The sequence below is a fragment of the Leptodactylus fuscus genome, chromosome 3, assembly GCF_031893055.1.
Source record: "Leptodactylus fuscus isolate aLepFus1 chromosome 3, aLepFus1.hap2, whole genome shotgun sequence".
Classification (NCBI taxonomy): domain Eukaryota; kingdom Metazoa; phylum Chordata; class Amphibia; order Anura; family Leptodactylidae; genus Leptodactylus; species Leptodactylus fuscus.
This window is the reverse complement of record NC_134267.1, coordinates 127,258,109-127,282,593: the sequence shown is the minus strand read 5'-3', so window position 1 is coordinate 127,282,593 and position 24,485 is coordinate 127,258,109. Positions and strand designations below refer to the sequence as shown.

The window sequence follows — 24,485 nt, the reverse complement described above, 5'->3', positions numbered from 1 at the left end:
AATGTGTGTGCTTAGCACACACATTCAGCTCTACTTCATCGGGCTAATAGAATGCATTGGCCAATCAGCGCTGGCCAATGCATTCTATTAGCGTGAACTGAGTTTGCACAGGGGTTCTAGTGCACCCTCGGCTCTGCTACATCAGATTGCTACATCTGATGTAGCAGTGCCGAGTGTGCATCAGATGTGTAGTTGAGCAAAACTGACTCAGCACTGCTAAGTATGCATTCGCATAGGAATGCATTGGCCAGCCTTCGGCCAATCAGCGCTGGCTCTGCCGGAGGAGGCGGAGTCTAAGGTCGGACCTGAATGGAGACTGGTGTGGAGCGACCTTAGACTCCGCCTCCTCCAGCAGAGCCAGCGCTGATTGGCCGAATTCCGTACTCTGGCCAATCAGCACTGGCTAATGCATTGTATTGGCTTGATGAAGCAGTGCTGAATGTGTGTGCTTAGCACACACATTCAGCTCTACTTCATCGGGCTAATAGAATGCATTGGCCAATCAGCGCTGGCCAATGCATTCTATTAGCGTGAACTGAGTTTGCACAGGGGTTCTAGTGCACCCTCGGCTCTGCTACATCAGATTGCTACATCTGATGTAGCAGTGCCGAGTGTGCATCAGATGTGTAGTTGAGCAAAACTGACTCAGCACTGCTAAGTCTCTGCATTCGCATAGGAATGCATTGGCCAGCCTTCGGCCAATCAGCGCTGGCTCTGCCGGAGGAGGCGGAGTCTAAGGTCGGACCTGAATGGAGACTGGTGTGGAGCGATCTTAGACTCCGCCTCCTCCAGCAGAGCCAGCGCTGATTGGTCGAGTTCCGTACTCTGGCCAATCAGCGCTGGCCAATGCATTCTATTAGCCCGATGAAGTAGAGCTGAATGTGTGTGCTTAGCACACACATTCAGCTCTACTTCATCAGGCTAATAGAATACATTGGCCAATCAGCGCTGGCCAATGCATTCTATTAGCTTGATGAAGCAGAGTGTGCACAAGGGTTCAAGCGCACCCTCGGCTCTGATGTAGCAGAGCTGAGGGTGCACAAGGGTTCAAGTGCACCCTCGGCTCTCCTACATCAGAGCCGAGGGTGCGCTTGAACCCTTGTGCAGCCTCGGCTCTGCTACATCAGAGCCGAGGGTGCGCTTGAACCCTTGTGCACACTCTGCTTCATCAAGCTAATAGAATGCATTGGCCAGCACTGATTGGCCAGAGTACGGAATTCGGCCAATCAGCGCTGGCCAATGCATCCCTATGGGAAAAAGTTTATCTCACAAAAATCACAATTACACACCCGATAGAGCCCCAAAAAGTTATTTTTAATAACATTCCCCCCTAAATAAAGGTTATCCCTAGCTATCCCTGCCTGTACAGCTATCCCTGTCTCATAGTCACAAAGTTCACATTCTCATATGACCCGGATTTGAAATCCACTATTCGTCTAAAATGGAGGTCACCTGATTTCGGCAGCCAATGACTTTTTCCAATTTTTTTCAATGCCCCCAGTGTCGTAGTTCCTGTCCCACCTCCCCTGCGCTGTTATTGGTGCAAAAAAGGCGCCAGGGAAGGTGGGAGGGGAATCGAATTTTGGCGCACTTTACCACGTGGTGTTCGATTCGATTCGAACATGGCGAACACCCTGATATCCGATCGAACATGTGTTCGATAGAACACTGTTCGCTCATCTCTAGTAAAGACCCCTGAGATCAGCATAAGGTCTACAGCGAAAGTTGATTTGAGATAGACTATGCATGATAGTAGAGGTATAGATCTTTGAGGAATTTTACTGCCCTTAACGCGAATAGAATATCTTATTTTCACCTGCTGACTTCTCAAGGTGCTCCTGTAATAAAAGTAAATGGGCTTTTTTGTTACTTACTAACAATGAATAAAATTTTGCAGCATATGTAACATCACCCCATTATTGTGCAGGCTAGAGGTTTTTATAGCCTTAGTTTTCAAATGTAATTCAGTTATTTAGTAGTTCATAATGTACATTTATAGAGTAATTGTTGTTTCAAATAGTTTTTGCAAATGGCTAAATTGGGTTAATATAGGAAACTTAGTATTTTCCTCTGATAAGATATACTACAATCTCCTGTTATCAGGGCCTCTCCTGCCTGCTAAACTGCTCAGTTCACTTAGACATATGCCATTCATAGAAACGTATGGAGAGGGATGGAGGGAAGGAAGGTGGATGAGGGAGAAGCAGAGGGATACAAATATCCTGGAGAAGATACAGTACAATATCTTGCTCACCAGAGCTTTATGCACATCTGTACTGTTCACTCCTTTTAAAACCTGCAGAAGAACTGCTATAAAAAGTGCAATAAAAACAAATTATTGCTGATTTCTGTAGCATCTTGTGTATGTGCTTGTTTCTCATTCACTGGGCTCTTCCCCATGGTCCTCTATGTAATCTCATTTTTGTTTGTGAGCTCTACCATCTCCACGTTGAAGAGAGATCTATCCCTCAGTGAACTGAGCAGTTTGCCAGGCAGGAGAGCAGCTAATAACAGCAATAGGTTTCTTATATTCAGCTATTAAAAATATATAGAAATATGTATATTGCAAATATAATTGCTAGATTTGACATTGGTAGAGCCAGCCTTTATCTTTCATGTAATGTGCAGTGATCTGTTCTTGTATGTGATATCTACTAAGCATGCATTTTATTATGTTTTAATAGACATTTTTGGCAGCTATAAACCAGGTTTTTCCTGCTGAAGAGGACACCTCAAAGCATGTGGAAGATAATTGTACGTACTATCATATTTGGGTTCTCTCCATTCATTTTTTGTTAATTATCATTACTTTTATTGGGCATATGTCTACATAATACAGTAAATACATTTGGGTGCTTTAATTAGCTGGTTTAATTAGTTTGGGACAATGTATTTGTATAAATTGCTTAACAATAGCTATTTATCTAAAATCATGCCCATTGTGGTTTTCTTTGTAACCTTCATGTACCATAAATTATGGCAGAATTTTCAATGCAGTCAGGATCACTGAATATTACTAGGCCATTGCTCTGAAGAAATTATTAAACATTTCCTGGATAAGTTACCAATTAACAGGGAATTGGTCTTTATAACTGGTAACTCCGTAATTGTTACTTACCTTCATTTAGAAGACAATTACTGTGCAAAGTCCATCTCCATTAATCTTTTGTATGTGACTTTTCCCACTAGAGAGATTATTTCTCACAGATATTCATTAAAAGAACTTTCTTCTTAACACTATGTTGCTTTACATCTGGAAGACTGAAAAATGTCTCTTCACTCTGTGTATTGACTGTGATGGGTTAAAGTTGTAATATCTATCATAAATTGAGTTCTAAGTAAGTTAAATAGATTTACGTAGTGCATTTGATGTTTTTTGTTTGTTTGTTTGTTTTATTACCCCCCAACCCCCTCCCCCCCCCCCCAGTTATAGTTATTTGTGTGGTGATGTACTGGAGGCATATTTTCCCTTTCTGTATTGTCTATATAGAAGGTACCGCATTGTGTGTTTGCTTTACTGCAACTTGAAGGGATTCTACCATTAAAAACTTTTTCTTTCTTCCTAACACATTGGAATAGCCTTAAGAAAGACTATTCGTCTCCTACCTTTTAGATGTTTTCTCCGCCCCACCATTAGGTTAAAAACCTGTTCACCTTTTGAACTAATGGCACATTGGAATAGCCTTTAAAAAGATTATTCTACTCCTACCTTCCATTCTCTTCTTCTCACCATTGTTTCTGTAAAAATCTGTTTATTGCAATATGCAAATTATGCTCACAGAGCACAGGTGCTCCGAGCACCCCCACATCTTAACCTCTCACCACCCCTTATTTAATTCTGCTCCTGCCCCTCTTCATGTTCTCTTGATCTTCTGCCTTGCATAGGCATCCGATGTTACGTTATACCATTTTGCTATTCCATTGTGTGATGGCAGCGCAACATGCGCAGTTGGCATGTAGTGCAGCATGGTGATGCCTATACAGTACCTCTGTCTGCATTTTTTACAATGGCATAGTTCTCTCACTATACAGGGAGGTGGCATAATATATGTTTTTGTCAGCATCTGTTTTCAGAGTGCTGCATTTAGTCCAGATATTGGATATTCAAAATATGTATCAGGATAGGGTGGTAGAAGTTTGTTTACAGGGCAAGTTTGGGGACTGCACTTGTTAGGGTGATAGGTATATATAGGGGTAAGGGTCAGAGGTCTAGAACCTAACAGGATCAGCACAGGGACTGGTGATTCTCATGGCTGTGGAGAAGTACCCTATTCTCATTGTCCCCATCCTCCATTTATCCTTTCTACCCAGGAGTTCTACTACCTTGTGAGCACCTCTGTGGTGAGACTGTTCAATTTGCATTTGTACATTGTTGGTCAGTTGGGTATACATCTCCTTGTGAGATTATGCACTGCAGTCAGATATGGGATTGGTTCCCCCATTTTGAGTATTTGTCACTTTTTTCAGATTAAAAGTTAAGTTTTAGTCACATACTATTTTTTATTTGATATTTGGCGGCTACATAGATTGTGAACATTGTTGTCTGTGTCATAGTTCTTTTGGCTACCACGCTTTGTGGTGATTGGTCCTGTCCCTAGCAAAACTATGTGTCACCAACACAAAAATCTCTGTTTATAGAATGTAAAATGTAAAGATTTTTTAGTGGCATTTTTTTGCTATTAAATGAGAACATGAAAATTGTGAAAAACACAAACATCTCTCCTTTTTTGTTTACATTTTCAAAGATATTGAAAAAGAGAAAAACCTACAAAAATAAAAATGAAAAAATGGTAACCTCTTCCCCCTCCCCGTGCATCACCAATTTAAAAACACATTTTTTTTTAAGAACTCGAACTAAAAAAAAAGTTAGATCCCTCAAAATTGCATCTACCAAATAAATCCAAAAATATGTCCAGTCACAAAATAAAGTAAATTATCTTGTTATAAACTGGTAAATATTGGTAATGGTTGTTTTTTTTGTAAAAATATGCTTATGAATTCTCTATGATTAGAAAAAAAGATATCTAATGTACAAAGGATATTGTGTCCTACAGGCAATCACCATATGTCTATCTCTTGAATGGATTTGACTAGAATGATTTAGAAATATTCATGTATTAGACTGTCTACATATTCGTGTCAGAACCCTGTGTTCTATTGTTTTTTTTGGTAAATAATAGCACAGCGTACAGAACATTATTGCAATGTAAATGTGATCAGTTGACCCGTCTTGGTTTTTGATACAAGCTGTACTTAGAATAATGAATCAGTCAGTTTTTTAAACAGTTTCTGGGAATCTATATTGCACTAAATAAAAGCAAATTGGAAAAAAGTAGACAGATTTTAGTTACTAACGCCCTTGAGTTTATCATAACTTGATTCCATAGTCAAAATGTTAATTAGGACTGGGGTTGGCAAATTTTCTATTAATTAGAAATCTATTTAATTTTTTATTGTTTACAAATTGGGCCATTATTGTAACTTCATTACCAACCTGATATCGTAAGGCAATGATGGCTTAATATAATAATTCTGATCTTGTTGCAGGTTCTCTGATGTATCTCAATGAAGCTACCCTTCTCCACAACATTAAAGTTAGATACAGTAAAGATAAAATATATGTAAGTTAATTTATGATAAGACTTGATATGTCAAGAATGCGTATGCGATTGAAATTTTCATTATCTCTATTAGGAAAAAGCACTTTTCCCATGGTTTCTCAATATGAATGTGTATTGGGTAGTGTTCAGCGAATAGTATTCGTCGAATACCTCGCTGGCATAGGAATTAAGTGTATTTGGCCGAACACCAAGGGGTTAAACGCTTCAAAGATTCGATGCGTTTAACCCCTTAGTGTTTGGCTGATTACACGCATTCCTATGCCGGTGAGGTATTCGACGAATACTATTCGCTCAACACTAGTGTAGGGTAATGCATACAAAAACTTTTGAAGTGCTTTATTTTTGGAATACTGGCTTTCCCTACTAACTACTTTGACGTCTTCTTTATCTTGCTGATTCACACAGTATATTCCTTGTTATCTGTAAGATAGACTCTCATTGTGGTCCCAGAATAATTTTCAGGCACTTGCTCAGTCTACATTGATTAAACTTTGTGCATCAACAACATGTCACAGATGAAGTCACGTAGTGAAAATGTCGTCTTAATAGGCACCAATATCTTAAAAATAAAGCACAGTTAGTATTTCTTTTTTTTTTTTTTTTTTTTTTTACATGCATTCTACTAATCCAATAATTTAGAATCTGAGTGGTAGGGCAGATTTATTTATTTATTTATTTTTTAATGGAAGTAAGGGATGATAACATTGTGACTTCAGAACTACTTGGGGCTATCACTCCTCCTTATTGTGCTTCTTGAGTCTGCAACTTCATGAATAAGCAAGTATTGTGGATTCTAATACACCTGGTGCTCTCACGGGTACACCACGTGTTTTATCTGTAAGGAGATCAGTCATAGATTGTCTCTACCGAATAAATTTTTGTTGTGCCAATCTCAGACTATAGAGACTATATAGATGTTATGTAGCCTAACTGTAAAGACAATCTGCTCTGATGTCGCTAGTGTATGTACTGCATAGGATATGGGATAACTTGCATAACAGTTAGAGTCCGACCACTCAGACTCCCTCTGATCAGGAGGATTTTGGCTTTCTCCACTGTTCCCGTTCACCTTTAATCACTTAAAATCCTAAATGTTTTAAGCTTTGTGTTAACCTCAAATAAAGCTGGAAATAAATTGGCTCCTCTTTGTCTTAGGTGACTGTCCCATGTCAGATTATATACCAGTGTAACGCTTGGCCTGGGTGGACTTTATTCTCTGCTTTCTTGTTTTTTTAAGCAGAACATACAAAAGTCTCCTTTAACACCTCCTGGCTCAGATGACAGGCTTAATATCTTATACTACTATCAAGTTGCCTAATTGTGCTTAATTAATTCTGACCAAATTACAGAAGTAATCTTGCCATCTGCCAAAACAGTGACAGCTGCAATATAGGTTTGACACTGAGTGTTTCCTAAGAGTAATAATTGTAATTGACACCTAATGACCACATCTTACCTTCCCCTTTCTTTTCATGTGCTTCAGGTTTTACTTGTTTCTTATATTTTTTGTATTCTGTATTCTCTTCTGATTCTTCATGTTTGAACTCCAATACACACCTCATATATTCTCTTCAAAGCATTGAAGTATATAATGTTGGTATTTTTGCCTTAGTATAACCAAAGATGTTAAAACCAGTCTACTTCCACCAAAAATGGCTTCTACACTGGAAACCAACTTTTAATTGATATTGGAATGTGCTGTTCAGTGCACTAGTGGGGTGTGTGGCCATATCAGCCAGAGAACCTGTCTTCATCTGGGGTGACCACCCAGCACAGACTCCTAACAAAAAGATTGACATGTCTTGGGGGCCACACGGTGACTCAGTGGTTAGCTCTGCAGCCCTGCAGCGCTGGAGTCCTGTGTTCAAATCCTGCTAAGGGCAAAAAACCATCTGCAAGGAGTTTGCATGTTCTCCCCGTGTTTTTGTGTATTTCCATCCCATACTCCAAAGACATACTGATGGGGAAAAATGTACATTGTAAGCCCTATGTGGGGCTCACAATCTACAATTTAAAAAAAAAAATAAAAAAAATAAATAAAAATAAATTGACATGTCCTGATATGCAATAACCACTAGAAGACTGGGTGCTCTGCCAGACGTGGGAAAGCCTTAGGTTCACCAAGTGGCTAATTTGCATATGGATTAAAGATTGTATTGTGGCACAAAATAGGGGGTTCCCCGTACCACTAACAGGCCTTTCCATAGTATATTAATGGTTTAGTAGCTATTTTGGGTGTGGTAACATCCCTTTTAAATAACATGTATTTTTGTGTTTTTATACAACTCTGCCTTGAATGAAAACTAACTAGTCTTTTTTTTTCCCCCCGTTATAAATAGACTTATGTGGCCAATATTTTGATTGCAGTAAATCCATATTTTGATGTCCCCAAACTTTATACCTCTGACTACATTAAGATGTACCAAGGTAGATCACTTGGAACTTTGCCACCACATGTATATGCAATAGGTATGTATTATTGCTGCCTGATTGACTTGTGTTTTTGTTTTTTGTTATTTTATGTTTGTGAAGGCTTCTGTAATTGTCAGTAAAGTATTTTTAACAAATATATTTTTAATTAGATTAGAACAAAACTCAATACGTGAATTAAAATCAGTTTAAGTTTTATTAATGCATTGATGATGTAATATTTACAGTCTATTTTTTTAAAAAAACAACTTAAAAATAATGCACCCAGGTAGAAATAACAGATTTCCACAAAACTTATTCCAACTTCTTACCAAGTTTATTGTTAACTGAAACCTATAGTCCTTTTCCACGTCAGTGTTACCCAATAGATTCCTATTTAGTAAGTCATCTTTGCACTTATTTCCTCTTCCCACGTGCATAATCTTATGTTTATCAGTAATAGCTTTCATATGCCACCTCTTGGCTCACGCATCTAACTTATCCAGATCTATTTGTAACCGTATACTGTCCTCTTGTGTTAATCATTTACACAGTTTAGTTTCATCTCCAGAAAGTGATATTCCACTATGCAAACCTTCTGTCAGGTCATGTATAAATATATTAAAGAGAACAGGGCCCAATACTAATCCGTGTGAATACCCACTAGTAGTAGTTACTAACCACTCTCTTTCCATCTCTGAGCCAGTTACTGACCAACACACAGCCATTTTCCCCACTCTGAGCATTCTCATTTTATCTAGCAATTTTTTTGTAGTGATACAGTTTTAAAGAGCACCTTTCGTGTCCTCTCCGGTAGGGAGTGTTATATACCTTAGCAAAGATGACAGTGCACGGAATTCAGCATGCGTTCCACTGTGCTGGTGTCTTACCCTGCTGCAGAGATATTGGTGCCGTTATTGTCAGTTACTGATATTGCTTCACTGTCAAATGGGAAGGGCCTCATAGCTCAGCGTCATTGGGGAGGGGCCTTCCTTACAGCCCAGCGATGATGCTGAGGTGTGAGGCCAGCCCGTCTGACAACGCAGTGATATCAGTGACTTAAAATAACACCACTGACATCTCCTTCGCTAAGAAGACATGAAAAATCATGATGATTGACCATCCTAAGCTCCAGTCTAGAACTTACCTCCCCATAAAGCAGACAAGGCCGGAGGACCCGATGGTTTAAGCGCAAGAGTTCTTAAAAGGTGCAGAGACCAGCTGTGTGGCGTTATTACACACATTTACAATATGAGTCTAAAGCTGGGAGTGGTACCTCAACTGTGGAAAACATCTTGTGTGGTACCAGTCCCAAAGAAACCCAACCCGATGGGCTACAATGACTACCGACCTGTAGCACTGACATCCCACCTGATGAAGATCCTAGAGAGACTGGTCCTGACACACCTACGCCCCCTAGTGAGCTCCATTCTGGACCCCCTCCAGTTTGCCTATCGGCCGGGCATTGGGGTAGATGACGCCATCATCCACTTTCTTCACAGAGCTCTCTCTCACCTGGAGTAACCAGGGAACACTGTGAGGATAATGTTCTTTGATTTCTCCAGTGCGTTCAACACCATTCAGCCAGGGCTATTGAGGGAGAAGCTGAACCTTGGTGGTGTGAACCATCACCTGTGTAACTGGATACTTGACTACCTCACAAACTGCCCTCAGTATTTGAGAGCCCGGGACTGTGTGTACGGGGGCACCACAAGGTACAGTTCTTGCCCCATTTCTCTTCACACTGTACACTGCTGACTTTAGGCACAACTCATCCAGCTGTTATTTACAGAAGTACTCCGATGACTCTGCTATAGTAGGACTTATCACTGATGGTGACAATAGGGAATACAGAGACTTAAACTGGGACTTTGTTGAATGGTGCCAGCTGAACCACCTCAGGATTAATGCTGGGAAGACCAAGGAGATGGTGGTGGACTTTGGTGTAACACCATGGATACACTGGGTTTAATTCCCGTGAGCTAACTGCCACAAATTCTCCCTTTCATTAGAAGCCCTGAACACAGAACTTACATTGAGCAAGTTCTTCTGCATTTGGGTAATTGGTAGGGAACGTGGTGTGATTGATGTCGAAGGGATTTTCTAAATAGAGAACATACAGGGATGATACAGTTTGCTTATACATGTCCCTGTAGCAGTAATCTAAAACTGGTCATATATGTTAGGTAGCCCTTGGCCAAAGAGATGACCACTATCTGGTGTGATTCCTCTCCTCGATACACATGCATTTTTAGTTCTATTTCCTGAATTGGGAGAGCCACAGCGAGACACCCCTTATTTCCCCAAGAACATAATGATTGGGAAGTTGAAATGCAACTGTCTGATGCATAGCTCTCATGACACCTGCAGTCTGGGAAAGGTTGGGTGGCCCCCATAAACATTACTCGACGTATCAAACTACACAACCTGTATGACATCCAAGCATTTTACATTGGCAAACATTCACATTTATTACCCTGGCCTTCAGTTTTGGTTTGTTCTCCCCCACCCCTGTACTAAAAGAGTGAAACTCTTTTATGACTTTGGTTACTGTATTCGTGCCACTATGGCTACGTATCAAGTTGGATAAAGTACTTATATATGGCATTGCTATTCATGGAAAAATGATGCTGACAGTCCCATGTATCCCAGAAAAAAGTACACTAAGAAATGTGATAAAAATTCCTTTAAAATGCGTTATTCCAAAAGAGGAAATTCTTGCTCTTTCAAAAGTATATAGAGGATGATCTCTCTTTAGCACAACTCTAGATCGACGTGACCTGTTACGGCATTTAGAAGACATTGAAGCGGTACAGTTAAAAAAATAAAGCTAAAACTGCAATCCCGTTGTGCCATTTCTGAGTTACTCTTTTCAGGAGCATACTTAAAGTGAATAAGTCCTTTTAAGTTGGGCTTACTGAAGCATTAAAGTGCTGTTTATTACAATGCTTTTTGTTCCAGCTGATAAGGCCTTCCGAGACATGAAGGTTTTGAAGATGAGCCAATCAATCATCGTGTCTGGAGAGTCAGGAGCCGGCAAGACGGAAAATACAAAGTTTGTTCTGAGGTTTGTGTTCAGTAAATGATACTTGGATTTTCTACAGTTCTTATTATATTATGTCTGCACTTTTATTGTTGCTAACCTTAATTCCTTAAATCAGACGAGATTTCCAGACCATAATACAAGTGAGCAACAGACTGGTGACCTGGTCTGTGCTAGCAAATTAGATTGCCGTACTACTGAGATGACCAAAGACCGCAGGAAATCCTGACCGGCTTTCCTCATTGTACTCTGAAATGTGAATTCCCCTCCAATGTCAGAAGTTGGGGTGTATTGGACTGCCCCCATATAAATGTAATTAATAAATTAAGCTGGCCCTAGTTTAGCTGATCTTGCAGAAGTTGACAGTTTTTACTTCCAACCTTTCTGTGCTTGGCCAGTTGTAGTTGTGAATTGAACCCATCCTATGTGGTCATTTCAACCACTGAGTGAAAAATTGGTGTGATCACTATTACATTGTTTTCCAGGTATCTGACTGAATCGTATGGGTCTGGACAAGATATTGATGAACGGATTGTAGAAGGTATGTAACGTCTTTTTAATCCTCTTTGAACAGTAACCTGATATGTGCTGTTTTTCTAGACTTGTATGGTAAAATCTAAATTACTGAAAAACGCGTGAAAGGGAAAAAAACTAACGTCAAGCACCTGGGGGCAGCCTTTTCTGGCTAGGACTATGGAGCTGTTCCAAAACACGTGGCTCATGTTTACTGGTTTTTCTGTGCGGATATTTAAACGGATTATTAATAAAGGTGCAGATTTTACCAGGAGAAGACTTCTGGCCTCTAGGATGCTGGATCGTATTTTCTACAGAACATGTAGAAAGTCTCCAAATTTTGACTCCCTATCTGAATAACTGTCCTCCAGGCCACATGCATTGGCATACGTTGCCTGGGATTTACTGACACCACAAAACAGGCCGTCATACAATGTTTCTAGATTCCCATCTCATCATCCCTTTTAGACATTAGAAGGACTCATGATGCAACTCCTTAATTCATAGTTGTGGGGTCGCTTATTGTCTGTGTGTGCAGTAAGTTGGTAAATCGGGTGTAACAAATGGGATAAATGGGAGTTAGGTTTTGTTCATACGGCGTCTAAACCTGTTGGGGGTAAATTTTTGACGTATATCCTAACATATACCACTGTATCGGCATTACAGTATCATGTGATGCCAGTGGGATCCTATTTAAAGCAATAGTGTAAGTTACTGATATCAAAGCTCTGCATTAAATAGCATAATCAGCTACAGTATTTCATATGGTAAAAAGAAGATTTATACCTTCCCAACCAATGCCAACCGAATGCCCACCGAGTTAATGTGATCCTATAAATATACTGAGATTGGGTGCATAAGATAGGCCAACCATAACATTAATGTGTAGTTTGAGCAGGGCATAGCTTTTGTGTTTTTAATTAATTTATTAATTTTAATTATTTTTTTTATTTTCTCTTTTTGTTTCATCACTGTTACTCTTATGGATTCAGGCGAAAATTTTGACTCATCAGAGTTCTAGCAGTAACATACTAAACTTTTTCTCAGAAGTAAGATGCAGGAAGATAATTTGTTTCCAAGGGCAGGGCAAACACGCATCGTATAAAAGGCCTATTCCCAGTTGCCCTAGAAGATCTTTAATATTTTGCTCTCTGCTCTCTCTTTCTGTTTGAGAATCACTTGCCTTCATCCCAAAATGCTTTTTTTTGCTACTTATAATAAGACCTTGTTGTCTTCTAATGCCTGTGGTGTTGCTTGCTAGGTTAGTAAGACATAAGGGAATCAAAGGGCCAGGCTTGTAGATGCAGGGCTTGAAATTAGTCTTTTTATTGTAAGATGTGTTGTATCCCGAGCTGAACAATGACTCACCAGGTCACCTCTATATTCCTGATCGCTCAAAGGTTTACACTGAGGATTCTGCAAAACACTGCTCTCCCCATGTCCCTGCAAATTAACTAACTTTTGTTCTTTACCGAACATTACCCTGGATGGGAGCAGAAATATTATTCTGAAATAACTGATTTGGACTTTTCATCTTTCGATTTATATTGTTACAGGAATATAATTTCTAAACAGAATTGTGAAAATGTTCATTTTATTCTTTTCAGAGGGTTTTGATGGGGGTTTGTTGTATGTATGAAATTCTAAATATACAATATAAAGTATTTTTGCAGTTGAGTTTTCGTCTTCTTTTTGTAAAATAATGTGTTCTGTTTCCCCCTCTTCAAATAGCTAACCCATTACTAGAAGCCTTTGGAAACGCAAAAACTGTGCGCAATAACAACAGTAGTCGTTTTGGAAAATTTGTAGAAATTCATTTTAATGAAAAGGTGGGTCTTTTGACTTTTGTCCTTTGTCTGTAATTTTTGGTCATGTCAGATTTCTTACTTAGTCGCTTGGGTGTTTGTTGCTTCTTTTGGAGTACAACCACATAGTGGAATACATGGAGTGATATCGCCACAGAGACCAGAAGACGCTCACAGGCGCTTAAGGGCGGACACTGACTTCCGGGTTTCCGTCTCCTGTCGGCAGAAGACAGAAATCCACAAAGCGGAAACTGGGCGCAGGTGTGAACCTGCCCTAAGGGTGCATTCACACTGAGTATACGCTGACTGATTCTGAACATAAAACACGTTCAGAATCAGCGTGTACAAAGCAGATCCCATTCATTTCATTGGGAGCCGGCACACGTGCTCTCCCCATTGAAATGAATGGGCTGCTTTTTTCCCCTATTGGTTTCAATGTGATACGCGCGTATGGGGAGCGCACGTATGCCGGCTCCCATTGAAATGAATGGGATCTGCTTTGTACGCGCTGATTCTGAATGTGTTTTACGTTCAGAATCAGTCAGCGTATACTCAGCACCCTAAGTTGTGTTTCTCTTCTAGCAGCCTCCTTCTCCCTCTGCCCTCTTTATAATTTTTTTTATCTAAAAAGTAGATCAGTACAATAACTGGTGAAGGAAACATATTTGCCTAATAATATATATTGCAAAGTTTATCATATGCATCTGCACTATTCATTTATGGAAAGTTGTTTTATATATGGAGGTACACTTTAAGGATGGAAAGTTGCCTCCATAAAATGTCTGAAACGTCAGAGCACAGGACCTATTGTCATGGGGACACTGAAACAGCAGAGCGGCAATAACCAGAGCCAAAGGATTGTCAGCTTTGGAAAAACTCTACTTGCGCTGCCTGCCTAGCAATCAAAAATAAAACTTTAAAAAAAATGAAAACTTTTTGAGATCCTTGGTGTTATATAAACATTTATACATTTGCAGCTGATGTATTTGTCTGTTGATCCTTAATGCTGCGTTACTGAGGGCAAAAGTTTAGGAAGATTGATGAATGTGTCTATCTGCTTGCTGCACTTTGATTGGAATTTCAGCAGCTGTAATAATGTAAGAAAAATGATAATGGTGATAGTTATCCTTTCTTCAGAAAAGCAATTTATTAAGGGCACAGAAGATTAACAAAAAGAGGGAAAAAATGTCTTCTGTGCCCCTTTTTTAATGGAAATTGTATTTTGTGTTTAGCGTGTTATTATAAATGAAATGAGCACTTCAATAAACCAGCATTATGCATATCTTTAATATGAGTGGATTAGTAATTCAGATTAAAGGAAATGTCTCATGTATTTAATTTTACTTTTATTAATTAGGTGTAAGCCTTTAGAAATGAAATAAATGAATAGTGGATCTGCCGTTCTTGTATTGGGTAGCCTTTGTTTTTTGGAGGTTTTTTTTTTTTGTTAAAGGGAACCTGCCAGTTCAATGGTTTAGTGTCCCAAATACATCTTTAGTAAGTCTGTCCATATCAGTGCAATAGAAAGTCTGTCAACAATGACCAAATCTAGACTTCTAGAATATTGGCCATGTGTTGGCCGTGCTTTTTGTAATGGTAGTCACACAACTACATTAAATTGAATGTACATGGAGATATTCAGACGACAACAGATTTTATTTTATTTTTTTTACAGTCCACTTTAATGGACAGTCAAAAAATTAGATTATGTCCATTTTTTCCTATTTTCATGGATCCCCCAATAGATTCAACTCTAGGATGACCCTTTTCATTTTACCTTGATCTATGCAGCAATGATGACAAGCGGACTTCAGAAAAGTGGAAGCCTCAATATATTCTGACTCTTTTAGTAGCCTAGGTATAGAATATTTAAAGGGGTTATCCAACTTCTAAATATTATTTGCAAATACATCCACAACAGTGCTAAATATGCATTGTTCCCTTGTTCACCCTTTCCTTGGCTTTATTTTACGTGCTACTCCTTATATCACTTTACATCTGTGGAAAAACTACATTTCCCTTTTACGCACTCCCTTTTTTGTGCTCCTGCTCTCTGAGTATTCCTATCTTCCATGCTCTCCCTGAAATGAAATCACAGGACTCGTCCACTGTCTGGGTGCAAATTCCCTCCCTGGGGTTTGTATTATCACATTTTCTTCTTCAATCCATTAAGCACCACTCTCCTCCAGATGTCTGATCAGCTAGTAAATCACTCTCACATTATAGATCGATAAGAGTGGCTTCAAGCAGTAAGGAAGTGATCTTCTCCTGTGATGTTTGGTTTGCTGGCTGAACTGCTCACAGGGAGGGTTAGTAAGTTTGCAAACTAAATGTCATAGCTGTGGCCAATGACGTGAAAGTAAATCCGATAAACTGTGCTTATTATGAACACGATATTTATTACAAAGTGTTTTTTATTGCTGCATCCTGTTTGGGGCATTTTTTTTAACCCTTTCCCGTCATTTGTCATAATATGACAGGTTTTGGGTATTTAAATATGATAACTGCCATAGCCCCTGGGTCTCCGTTGTATTATACAATAGAGACACAGCGCTTATGCCTGCAATCACCTGTTAAATACAGCAGTCTTCATAAATCTGCCCCACTAGGTTTCCTGAAGATCAAAAAACTAGCTATCCCTCCTCATGCATGCAATCCAGAAATACTGGTCACATAGAGGAACAAACCAAACGTTGCATATTTGTAGGGGAGGGAGATCCATATGTATACTGTTAGAAAGATTAAACCAACGTATAAAGAAGAAATAACTATAAAACTACTACACAGCGGTTCTTATTTTGTCACCACAGTGATAAATGTAGGTTTCACAAAGGAAGATGAGATATAACTGTTTTTCACCTTTTCTGTGACCTTTCTCCTGAATTTGCTTCTGCCGTTTGAGGTGGCAACCTTTAATATTGTCAAAACTGATCCTACGACCTAGCCTTTCCAAATAAATAAAAACCAAACAATATGTGTGTTCCCAAGTGTCCCATGTATAGACTTGTAATTGCAGAAAAGGTTATCCCACTGCTGAGTTGGCTTTTATGGAGAAGCCAACTCTGATAATGAGAGTAACCTTTTCCAGGAGAATGACACCAGGTTGCAGAATTCTCTGCCATCAATGCTATTGACTATGTAACGTGCTTCATGCAGGAGGCTAAGCTCTCTACACTGCTTCATATCATTCTCCAGCCTCCATTGTGTTCACAGGATGTAGAAGAAAAATGTATTCCTTTATATGTTATGTGATATCCAGGGCACAATTACGCGCCGTCCATGGTGATGAATGCCTTTTGTATCTCTATATATGTTCTACGCTCTTGTGTAGGAGATCTCGTTCCCGAGCTCCTTTATATTCTTGTGACTGTGTTTGTTTTTCATATGGATTATGTGATTTAATACCTTTTCATTCCCTCATTGTTTTTTTTTCCTTTATACAGTATTCCGTGGTAGGGGGATTTGTATCTCACTATCTTCTGGAGAAGTCTCGTATCTGTGTGCAGGGACAAGATGAGAGAAATTACCATATTTTCTACAGGTTATGTGCTGGGGCGCCAGAGGAAATTCGTCAGAAGCTTTTTTTGAGTTCTCCTGATAACTTTAGGGTATGTATTGTGACTGGTATCCTTAGCATGGAGTTAAACACAAGATGCATAACTATTGTTCGCAGGAGCAGGATTTTGATGGAGTGCACCTAATGGGCGGGAGTATTGAGTGTGTACCTGTGACCCTTTAGCTAGCTAGACCTGTTTGTATGGCAATGTATATGTAACACAAAACGAGGACCATTTACAGGTACTGAAGAGGAACGAGCAATGTCTGGAAGACACCATTATTCCGAGAATGTTAGAAAATACACACAACTTTATTTCGGTCACATCAACTCAGTGTTGATGTGACCGAAATAAAGTTGTGTGTATTTTCTAACGTTCTCGGAGTAAGCACGGTGTCTTCACGTCATTGATCGTTCCTCTTCTGTATTGCCATCCTGTTTGGATGTTGGGGATCCCTGCTGCTTTACCATCTCAATTTTTCAGTACTACCTACGTTGTCATACACACTAAAGGACCATTGAAGTTGACAACAGACGGTTGCTCGGTGCAGTACTCTGGTTTACTCATTTACAGGTACTGTCACTGATGACCATACCGGAGATAATGGGTATACCAAACGGAAACCTCACAGAAGTATAGGAAAAACACCTTCAAGGCCAACAATAGCTCCATGCTATCCCTTTATTATGTAGACTCCTTTTCATTAACTGTGTCCGCATTAAAAAGTAGGATGGGAGTTGGAGGACCCCTGTTTTTGGAAGTGGGACTCTCATCTATTAGACATTTATGGCCTATTGGTTGCTAATGCTTCGTTAAGACAATGGCCCTCCAGATAAATAATACGCAGTGGTCCATACCATTGGCTGGTGGAGTAAGTAAGAGAACTTTATTGATCAGTTTCCCACTGACTTCTGTCTACACAGAACATAATGTTCTTTAAATCCGTGCTACTGCCATATAGCTAATTTATTTCTACACATAGGCTATTACTTCTTCTTTCTGTATTTTATATTACTCCTGACTGTTGTTGGAAAGCTCTGCTTGAGCTGATACACCACTCTATTTCAGGACATCTGTTTTCTATGTGTAGACAGCAGCAGTCAATGGGATTCGATATTCTCGTTGGGCAGGCAATTGGGAACAGTTCAATAAATGACCCTTAAGTTCTCGTCCTGCTGATGGAGCTGACCACTGCGGATTAGTCATCTGCAGAGTAGTCAGGTTGTATCAGCTGGGCTTAGAAAGCTTGATGCGTTCTTCCAGCAGTTTAAGAACATTACTCATACAGAAATGTCTGATGGTGAGGGGAAAAAAAGACCTCTTAAATGATTCAAATTGAAATGAAACCTCTTTGACGTTGTGTCTCGATGGGCTGGAGGCTGCAAACAGAAATGTCAGCTGTATCGAAACGGCAATTACTTTTCAAGACAAATTGTAGCCAGACCTATGAATGAGATGTTTTACTTTGCAGTGCTGTAGATGTCTCTGGTGATATGTAATAATCTATTCTCTCTGTGTGCAGTTAAAGCCCAAAATTAGAGTTTGCTAGGTGTATCACCAGGAATAATGTGCCGATTCCCACCTTCTATTTTATTGCTGTTCTTTAACACTTGGATTCCTGTAGCTCAATGCCGGCTGAGATATGTTTTTAATTGCAGATTCTTCACAGGGTTTTAAAGATTAGATCTGTTCCTGACAGCAGCATCTCAAGCAGCTGCTGAACGATTAGCTAAACCTTAAACCAATTTTCTTGGCTCAGTCCTAGTGAACTCCCACAAACATATTTCATGGCACTGAAGAATCTGTATGAGGAGTGATACAACTTTGTCTTCTGAATATTTCCCAGTGGTTGTCCTATTTTTTTTTTTTTTTATTATTATTATTCTGAGAGTTTCCTTGAGATCAGGAGTCTGATGCTTTTCTTTCTTATCTGTAGAAGTCACTTTTTTCATAAGCATCCAACCATTTTTTTTCCCTTTTGCCAATGACTATTAGGTGCCGGTAAACACTGATATCTTCGATACATAGAATGGGCATGGTAAAAAAAAGAAGTGACTGTACTTACATTTCCAATGATCGTTTAAATTATCACTGAAAACTTGATAAGAATTAAAAAGGGGAATATATTTAGATAGAGAGAATACTAAATTTACCTTGTACTCTAGTACAAGTGCCTATCCAAATCATATTTTTGCATCCTTATAGCAAGTCTGTTAAACAGATTTGGTAAAAATGGATGCCTGTGGAAGGATATCCCTTTAACGTTTTTTTTTTTTTTTTTTATATCAGACAAAAAAACGCAGTCCCTACCTTTATTGGTCCAAAATTGTACAGTATTGATAGTAGACTCCTGCAAAAGAAAAAGAAGGATGTTTCTAATCTGTAGTCTACAATTGTAAAGAAGTTAAAAATGTAAAACTGTTGTATACTGTTGATGAATGGTTTCTTTGTATATGGAGGCCTCTAAGTCCATTTAAAGTATGTGCTTTGAATTCTCCTGGTGTCTATAGTACCGTACTCTCCAGACACTGAATAAAACCCTAAAAACTGCTGCTGATAGTCAGTGAAAGTCTGTTAAATCATCATACAGTTACGCCACAAGTAGCTAATTGACCCTACCATAGGGACACAATAGACAATTATTCTTCTGAGATTTTAGTTCCAACATAAACTAATGACTTGTCTTCCTTGTTTTCACAGTATCTGAATCGTGGCTGCACCAGGTACTTTGCTTCGAAGGACACCGATAAACAGATTCTCCAAAACCGCAAGAGTCCAGAGGTATTCTAAATGAATAAATTCTCTGAATCTATATGGTATATGGAAGTGTTAGCGCATACAATATTGCCTTTTCTACTGCTAGTATGATTTCCTCTAGATGAGACTTATGTTGTGATGGTCAGTATAGTCCATGTCTACTGGATGCAGAATTTTGAGTTTCTAGTGTATTGCATAGTGTAGAGCTATTACTAATATAAAGTATGGCATCAATTCTCTGAAGCTTTGGTTGTTGTGTGTGTATGTGGCTGAAACTGTGCCAGTATGTGACTGCTTTAGCCAATTACTACCCATAGGACAAAAGTGTCATACATGCTGATATCACTGCTGTAGTCATTAGCTGGAGAGGTCACAAACTGGTATGGAAAGGTATTAGTATAACTTTGAATATATTTATAGGAAAAGTTAAAGGGGCTCTATCAATGGGAAAAGTAATTTATAAACTAAACATATACTTGCATAGACTTTAGAAAGGCTATTCCACACATATCTTTTGTATGTAAATCATCTTAGTAACATATGCTAATTAGCCAACAGCATGCACCCGGAAGTCTCAGCACTCTCTGCTATGTGTGTGTACAGCACAGGCTGCTGCTGATGACTCTTGTCTCTGCTCTCACACACATAGCAGAGAGTGCTCACTGAGACTTCCGGGGCGAACACTGGAGACTAATTAGCATATGGATAAAAACAGGCTCATTCTAAACCGCCTGAGGCGATTAACAAACAAAAGGTATGTGTGGAATAGCCTTTCTAAAGTCTATGCAAGTATATGTTTAGTTAAAAATGACTTTTCCCAATGATAGAGCCCCTTTAAAGGAAATTAAATGATTTTTAACATGTCTTCTCTCATGCATCAACATTCAGTTGGAGCGTCACTTATGGTCCAAAGTACAAAGTATTGTAGATTCTGACACTTGCAGACAATGGGACACCCATCTTGTTATATACATGTAGAGCTACACAATTACCTGTCCTCACTGGATACTATAAACCTATATGATATTCCTACGTTACATGATTCAATTTGACTAATTATATAAATATGAGTTGGCCATAAGTAACTTAAAGGGGTTTTCCCAGTAATAACATCAAGCCCCTATCTATGTGTGGTCACTCCTCCATTTCTTTCTATAGGACAGCTGACAACAAATTCTATTAGTGTCAAAGAAATGAATGGAGCTGTGAGTGAGCATGGATAAAGAGATCAGTGTCGTTAATGGGAAACCCTATCAACTTACCTTTCTGTATAATTGGAGCACTTGGGGCAACTTGCGTTCCCGCACTCTCCAGATAGTTGTTGGTCCCAGTGGTCAGACCCCCAATAATCCGACACTATGTGTATATTGAATAAGTGTCTACAAGGGAAATCTCCTTTAATGAAAATGTAGTATTTTAATTCACTGGTTAAGTGGAATCAAGATAATGTGATGAAGTAATTTTATGTCATTATATATATTATGTATTTTACAATACAAAAGGTTTCAAACAGGAGAAATAGTAAAGTCTGTATTGCAGTGGCTATTTCCAGTTTCTAGTTGATATTTTCTAGGAGTGAATTAATAACGCTCTCATCGTTGTATGAAGGGTATACGCTCTGCTGGAACTCTTCTGTTCATTCAGGCTCCATCATTTTTGTGTAGCAGCAGGACCTTGATACATGTGTTTACAGTGTCAGATGTTGACATCATGTATTTGTCGCTGGTTGTGTTCCAAACCTGTTTGGCCTATAATTAATGTTTTGCTTTTCCTTCTCACACCTGATCCTTTTCCAGATTAGAGACATGTCAGTCATCTTTTTCTGTAGTTCTCATGTGTTACTTCCCCGTTGGCTTGAGACGTAACAGAGCTTTGTATGTCCTTGACCTTCATGCTTCCTTTTGGTCCAGAACTGTTACCCCTGTTTTGCTTCAGAATGAAACTGACATTCAAGCTCGGTGACACAAATTCATTGATTGATTTTGGTAAAATAGCTTGGAAATGGATGTAGCAGATGTTTTCCACCTAGTGCTCTATGCTATTGCGGGCTGCTTAGGAAGTGAATAGGTGTTTCAAGCGCAATGATTCACTTAACGGTTAATTAACTGTTAACGAAATGGGCAAGGGTTATCTCCGCGTACACCTTATATTCTCAAAGTGTCCATGATGCAGGCTACACTGTCCATAACTATTTTGTTAAGAAGTATTTCATTTGTACTGTAGTAAGTAGTCAGGGGTGTGTGATATTTGGCCAGTGTTGTGCTTCTCTGTTTTCTTGGTTTTACATTTTAGCTGTTGCAATAGTATTTCCTGTAATAATGATTTTTAACAATTGGAGGAAAGTGAGAAATCTGGAAAATACAACATTTTGTGGATTGCTTCTGGTTCTTGTCGGGATTCCAGGCACAAATATTGTTCTCATGTAGGTGCCACAAAATGACGCTGGGAATTTGGGAAGTGGGGAGTGGTATTGTACGGTTTTAGACTTTCAACTCAAATTGCCAAGGTGCGTTTCTGACACCAGACTCCAAAGCTGGTATAGACACCAAGTGTGGTGCGATACGAATTGTACCCTATCACAATAGCGCAGGCATTTGTGGAGCATTTCCCAGATTATCGCATGTACTGAGTTAGTGGTTAAGATTTCTGAATTCAAGTAAGTAAACTTCTGGAAACTGCTGTTCCCGTGTTTTCCCGGAAATCTATTGCTGTTTGGTTATTCGCTAGTAGTCTGTCTGATCATTATACATGTACAGTGAACAGTTCCATTAACTCTCCAAATTGCTTTTTTTGCCTTTCCCTTATAATATCAGGAAGATGAGGTATATGTTGTGTAATCCACAATTATTTTTAGCTTAGCATTGATGTTGTGTAGACAAGCGTGGGGTGACTTTTCAAATGCATGATGTATATGAGGAAGCCACTTTCCATTTTGGAGACCTCTCTTTGTTAATTTCTAATATTCTCTTTCCAATACTGTTGCTTAATACAGCATGCCTAAACTATCTCGTAGGAGTAGAGAAGAGCTGCTCTGCATGCTTATTTGTTTTATGGGTGAATGACTACTTAAATATACATGGCGAGCAAATTAAGATGTCATTAAATCCAAGAGTTTCCATATGCCCATAAAGCAAAATGATTTAGCTGACTTAGTGCCTTTTACTTGTATCTCTTATACATGTTGTGCTACTTATTATTTTTATGGTATAGCTGTTTTTTCTATTGTTTCTTATGATTTTACTCTTGAAGTACACTCACGCTGGCCATAGACAAATATTTCTGCCTGCCAGTATATTCTTAGTATCTTTAAGTCAGTGATTATATTGGTACTGGCAGAAAAAAAGGTCTATGGCTAGTTTAATGAGCCGAAAGGCAGCCATTTTGAATGTAAAACAGATTGTCATTTTAACCCAAACTGGTGATACTTAAACACCAGTAGGTATTGGCAGCTGGTGTGGTCTGAAGTGGGGAAAAAAAAGGAAGTCTTGGGGACATTTGTCCCCATAGCTTGTCAGCATCCTATAGAATAGTGTTTATGCCGTTTGTAGCTGGTTCTGCATATTAGACTATTTTTATCTGAACCTGCTGCTTTCAGTGGGACTGGCCTACCGTGTAGTGTATATCGGGCCTCCTGGTATTCCACTGATGGCCGGTTCAGACTGTTGGGATTCTTAATACTTGATCTTTTTCTGAAGGGAGCTCAGCCATCACCCAAAGTATCTGGAAATGGCCTTCTCCCCATAAAGAACACGTGGATGTTTGGCCAAGCTAAGCAGACATATATATGGGGGAAAAGTTGTGCGAGATAGTTTGTTGACCAAAAAGGTCTAAACGTGTTCATGTACCATCAGTATCTGTTGTCTAAACATTTGTCCAATAGGTATTCATGTGCAATGCACATGAATGTTTGTCCTACTAAAAGTGCATGTATTCTGGGTGGGCTGAGGGAGGTAAACAGTTGCCAGACACCTCTAAGTGGCAGTTGTTTCTGAAGAACACAAAAGGATCAAGTATTGATATTCTTTATGGCTGAGCCTCCTTTCCCCAACATTTTCTGTATGAGAAGAATTAAGAGGCTATAAGTTGTTTCTTCCAAAATGTGAATAGGACTTTAAGATACAGACTGTTCTGTAAAAGTCTGTAGTGTGCTGGCAAGCTACAGGGAATCTTATTTAGTACCTTTTGCTTCAGATCACTCCTTGCAGCTTATGCAGTTCTGCTAGTATATGTATTTTAGGGAACTGGCAGAGATCTAATTCTCTATGCTGTATTATAGATACTGTGTGATTGCATATAACACCCTCTTATATAGGGGAGCGTGAGATGGTGAAGTGTCTGAAAAACTGAGATTGGGAGAGTTATACTATGTCTGCATATGACTCTGTATTCATAAATGATATTTCTGCTAGGACTAACAACGTCAAATGTTGATGCAGACAAACAGCTAATGTAGTTCTGCAATGTAAGCCGACAACCAAACAACTCCCCATTTCTCAGTTTCCTTAACCTCAGTATTAGCCCATGTACCTCCAAAGCAGGGCATTAAGTGGTAATAGTTTCTTGGGAAATGATCTGCTGCCTTCTCATGGACGTTGATTCATCTCACAAAATGGCTGCCTTTTGATATGTTGCTGATGAGTACATGTTTTGGTTTAAAGGGGTTTCCAGGATTAAAAAAACAAAATGTGCAGCAACAGTGCCACCCTTTCTTATTAGGGTGTGTGCGGTATTGCAGCTCTTCTTTTTTCTTTGAGACTGAGCTTCAATATCAAACATAGCC

The 24,485-nt window shown here is 39.1% G+C and overlaps 1 protein-coding gene across 4 annotated transcripts in view; it reads left to right on the top strand.

The window, feature by feature from the left end:
• Positions 1–24,485, top strand: part of MYO6 (myosin VI) — a 227,019-nt gene that overhangs the window by 54,459 nt on the left and 148,075 nt on the right. For all 4 annotated transcript variants that reach the window (XM_075268294.1, XM_075268293.1, XM_075268292.1 and 1 more), the window contains exons 3-10: positions 2,685–2,754; positions 5,548–5,621; positions 7,961–8,090; positions 10,992–11,097; positions 11,559–11,614; positions 13,318–13,415; positions 16,835–16,999; positions 19,649–19,729. In XM_075268294.1, coding sequence (XP_075124395.1) covers positions 2,685–2,754; positions 5,548–5,621; positions 7,961–8,090; positions 10,992–11,097; positions 11,559–11,614; positions 13,318–13,415; positions 16,835–16,999; positions 19,649–19,729 — 780 coding nt within the window. The remainder of the gene's footprint in view (positions 1–2,684; positions 2,755–5,547; positions 5,622–7,960; positions 8,091–10,991; positions 11,098–11,558; positions 11,615–13,317; positions 13,416–16,834; positions 17,000–19,648; positions 19,730–24,485) is intronic.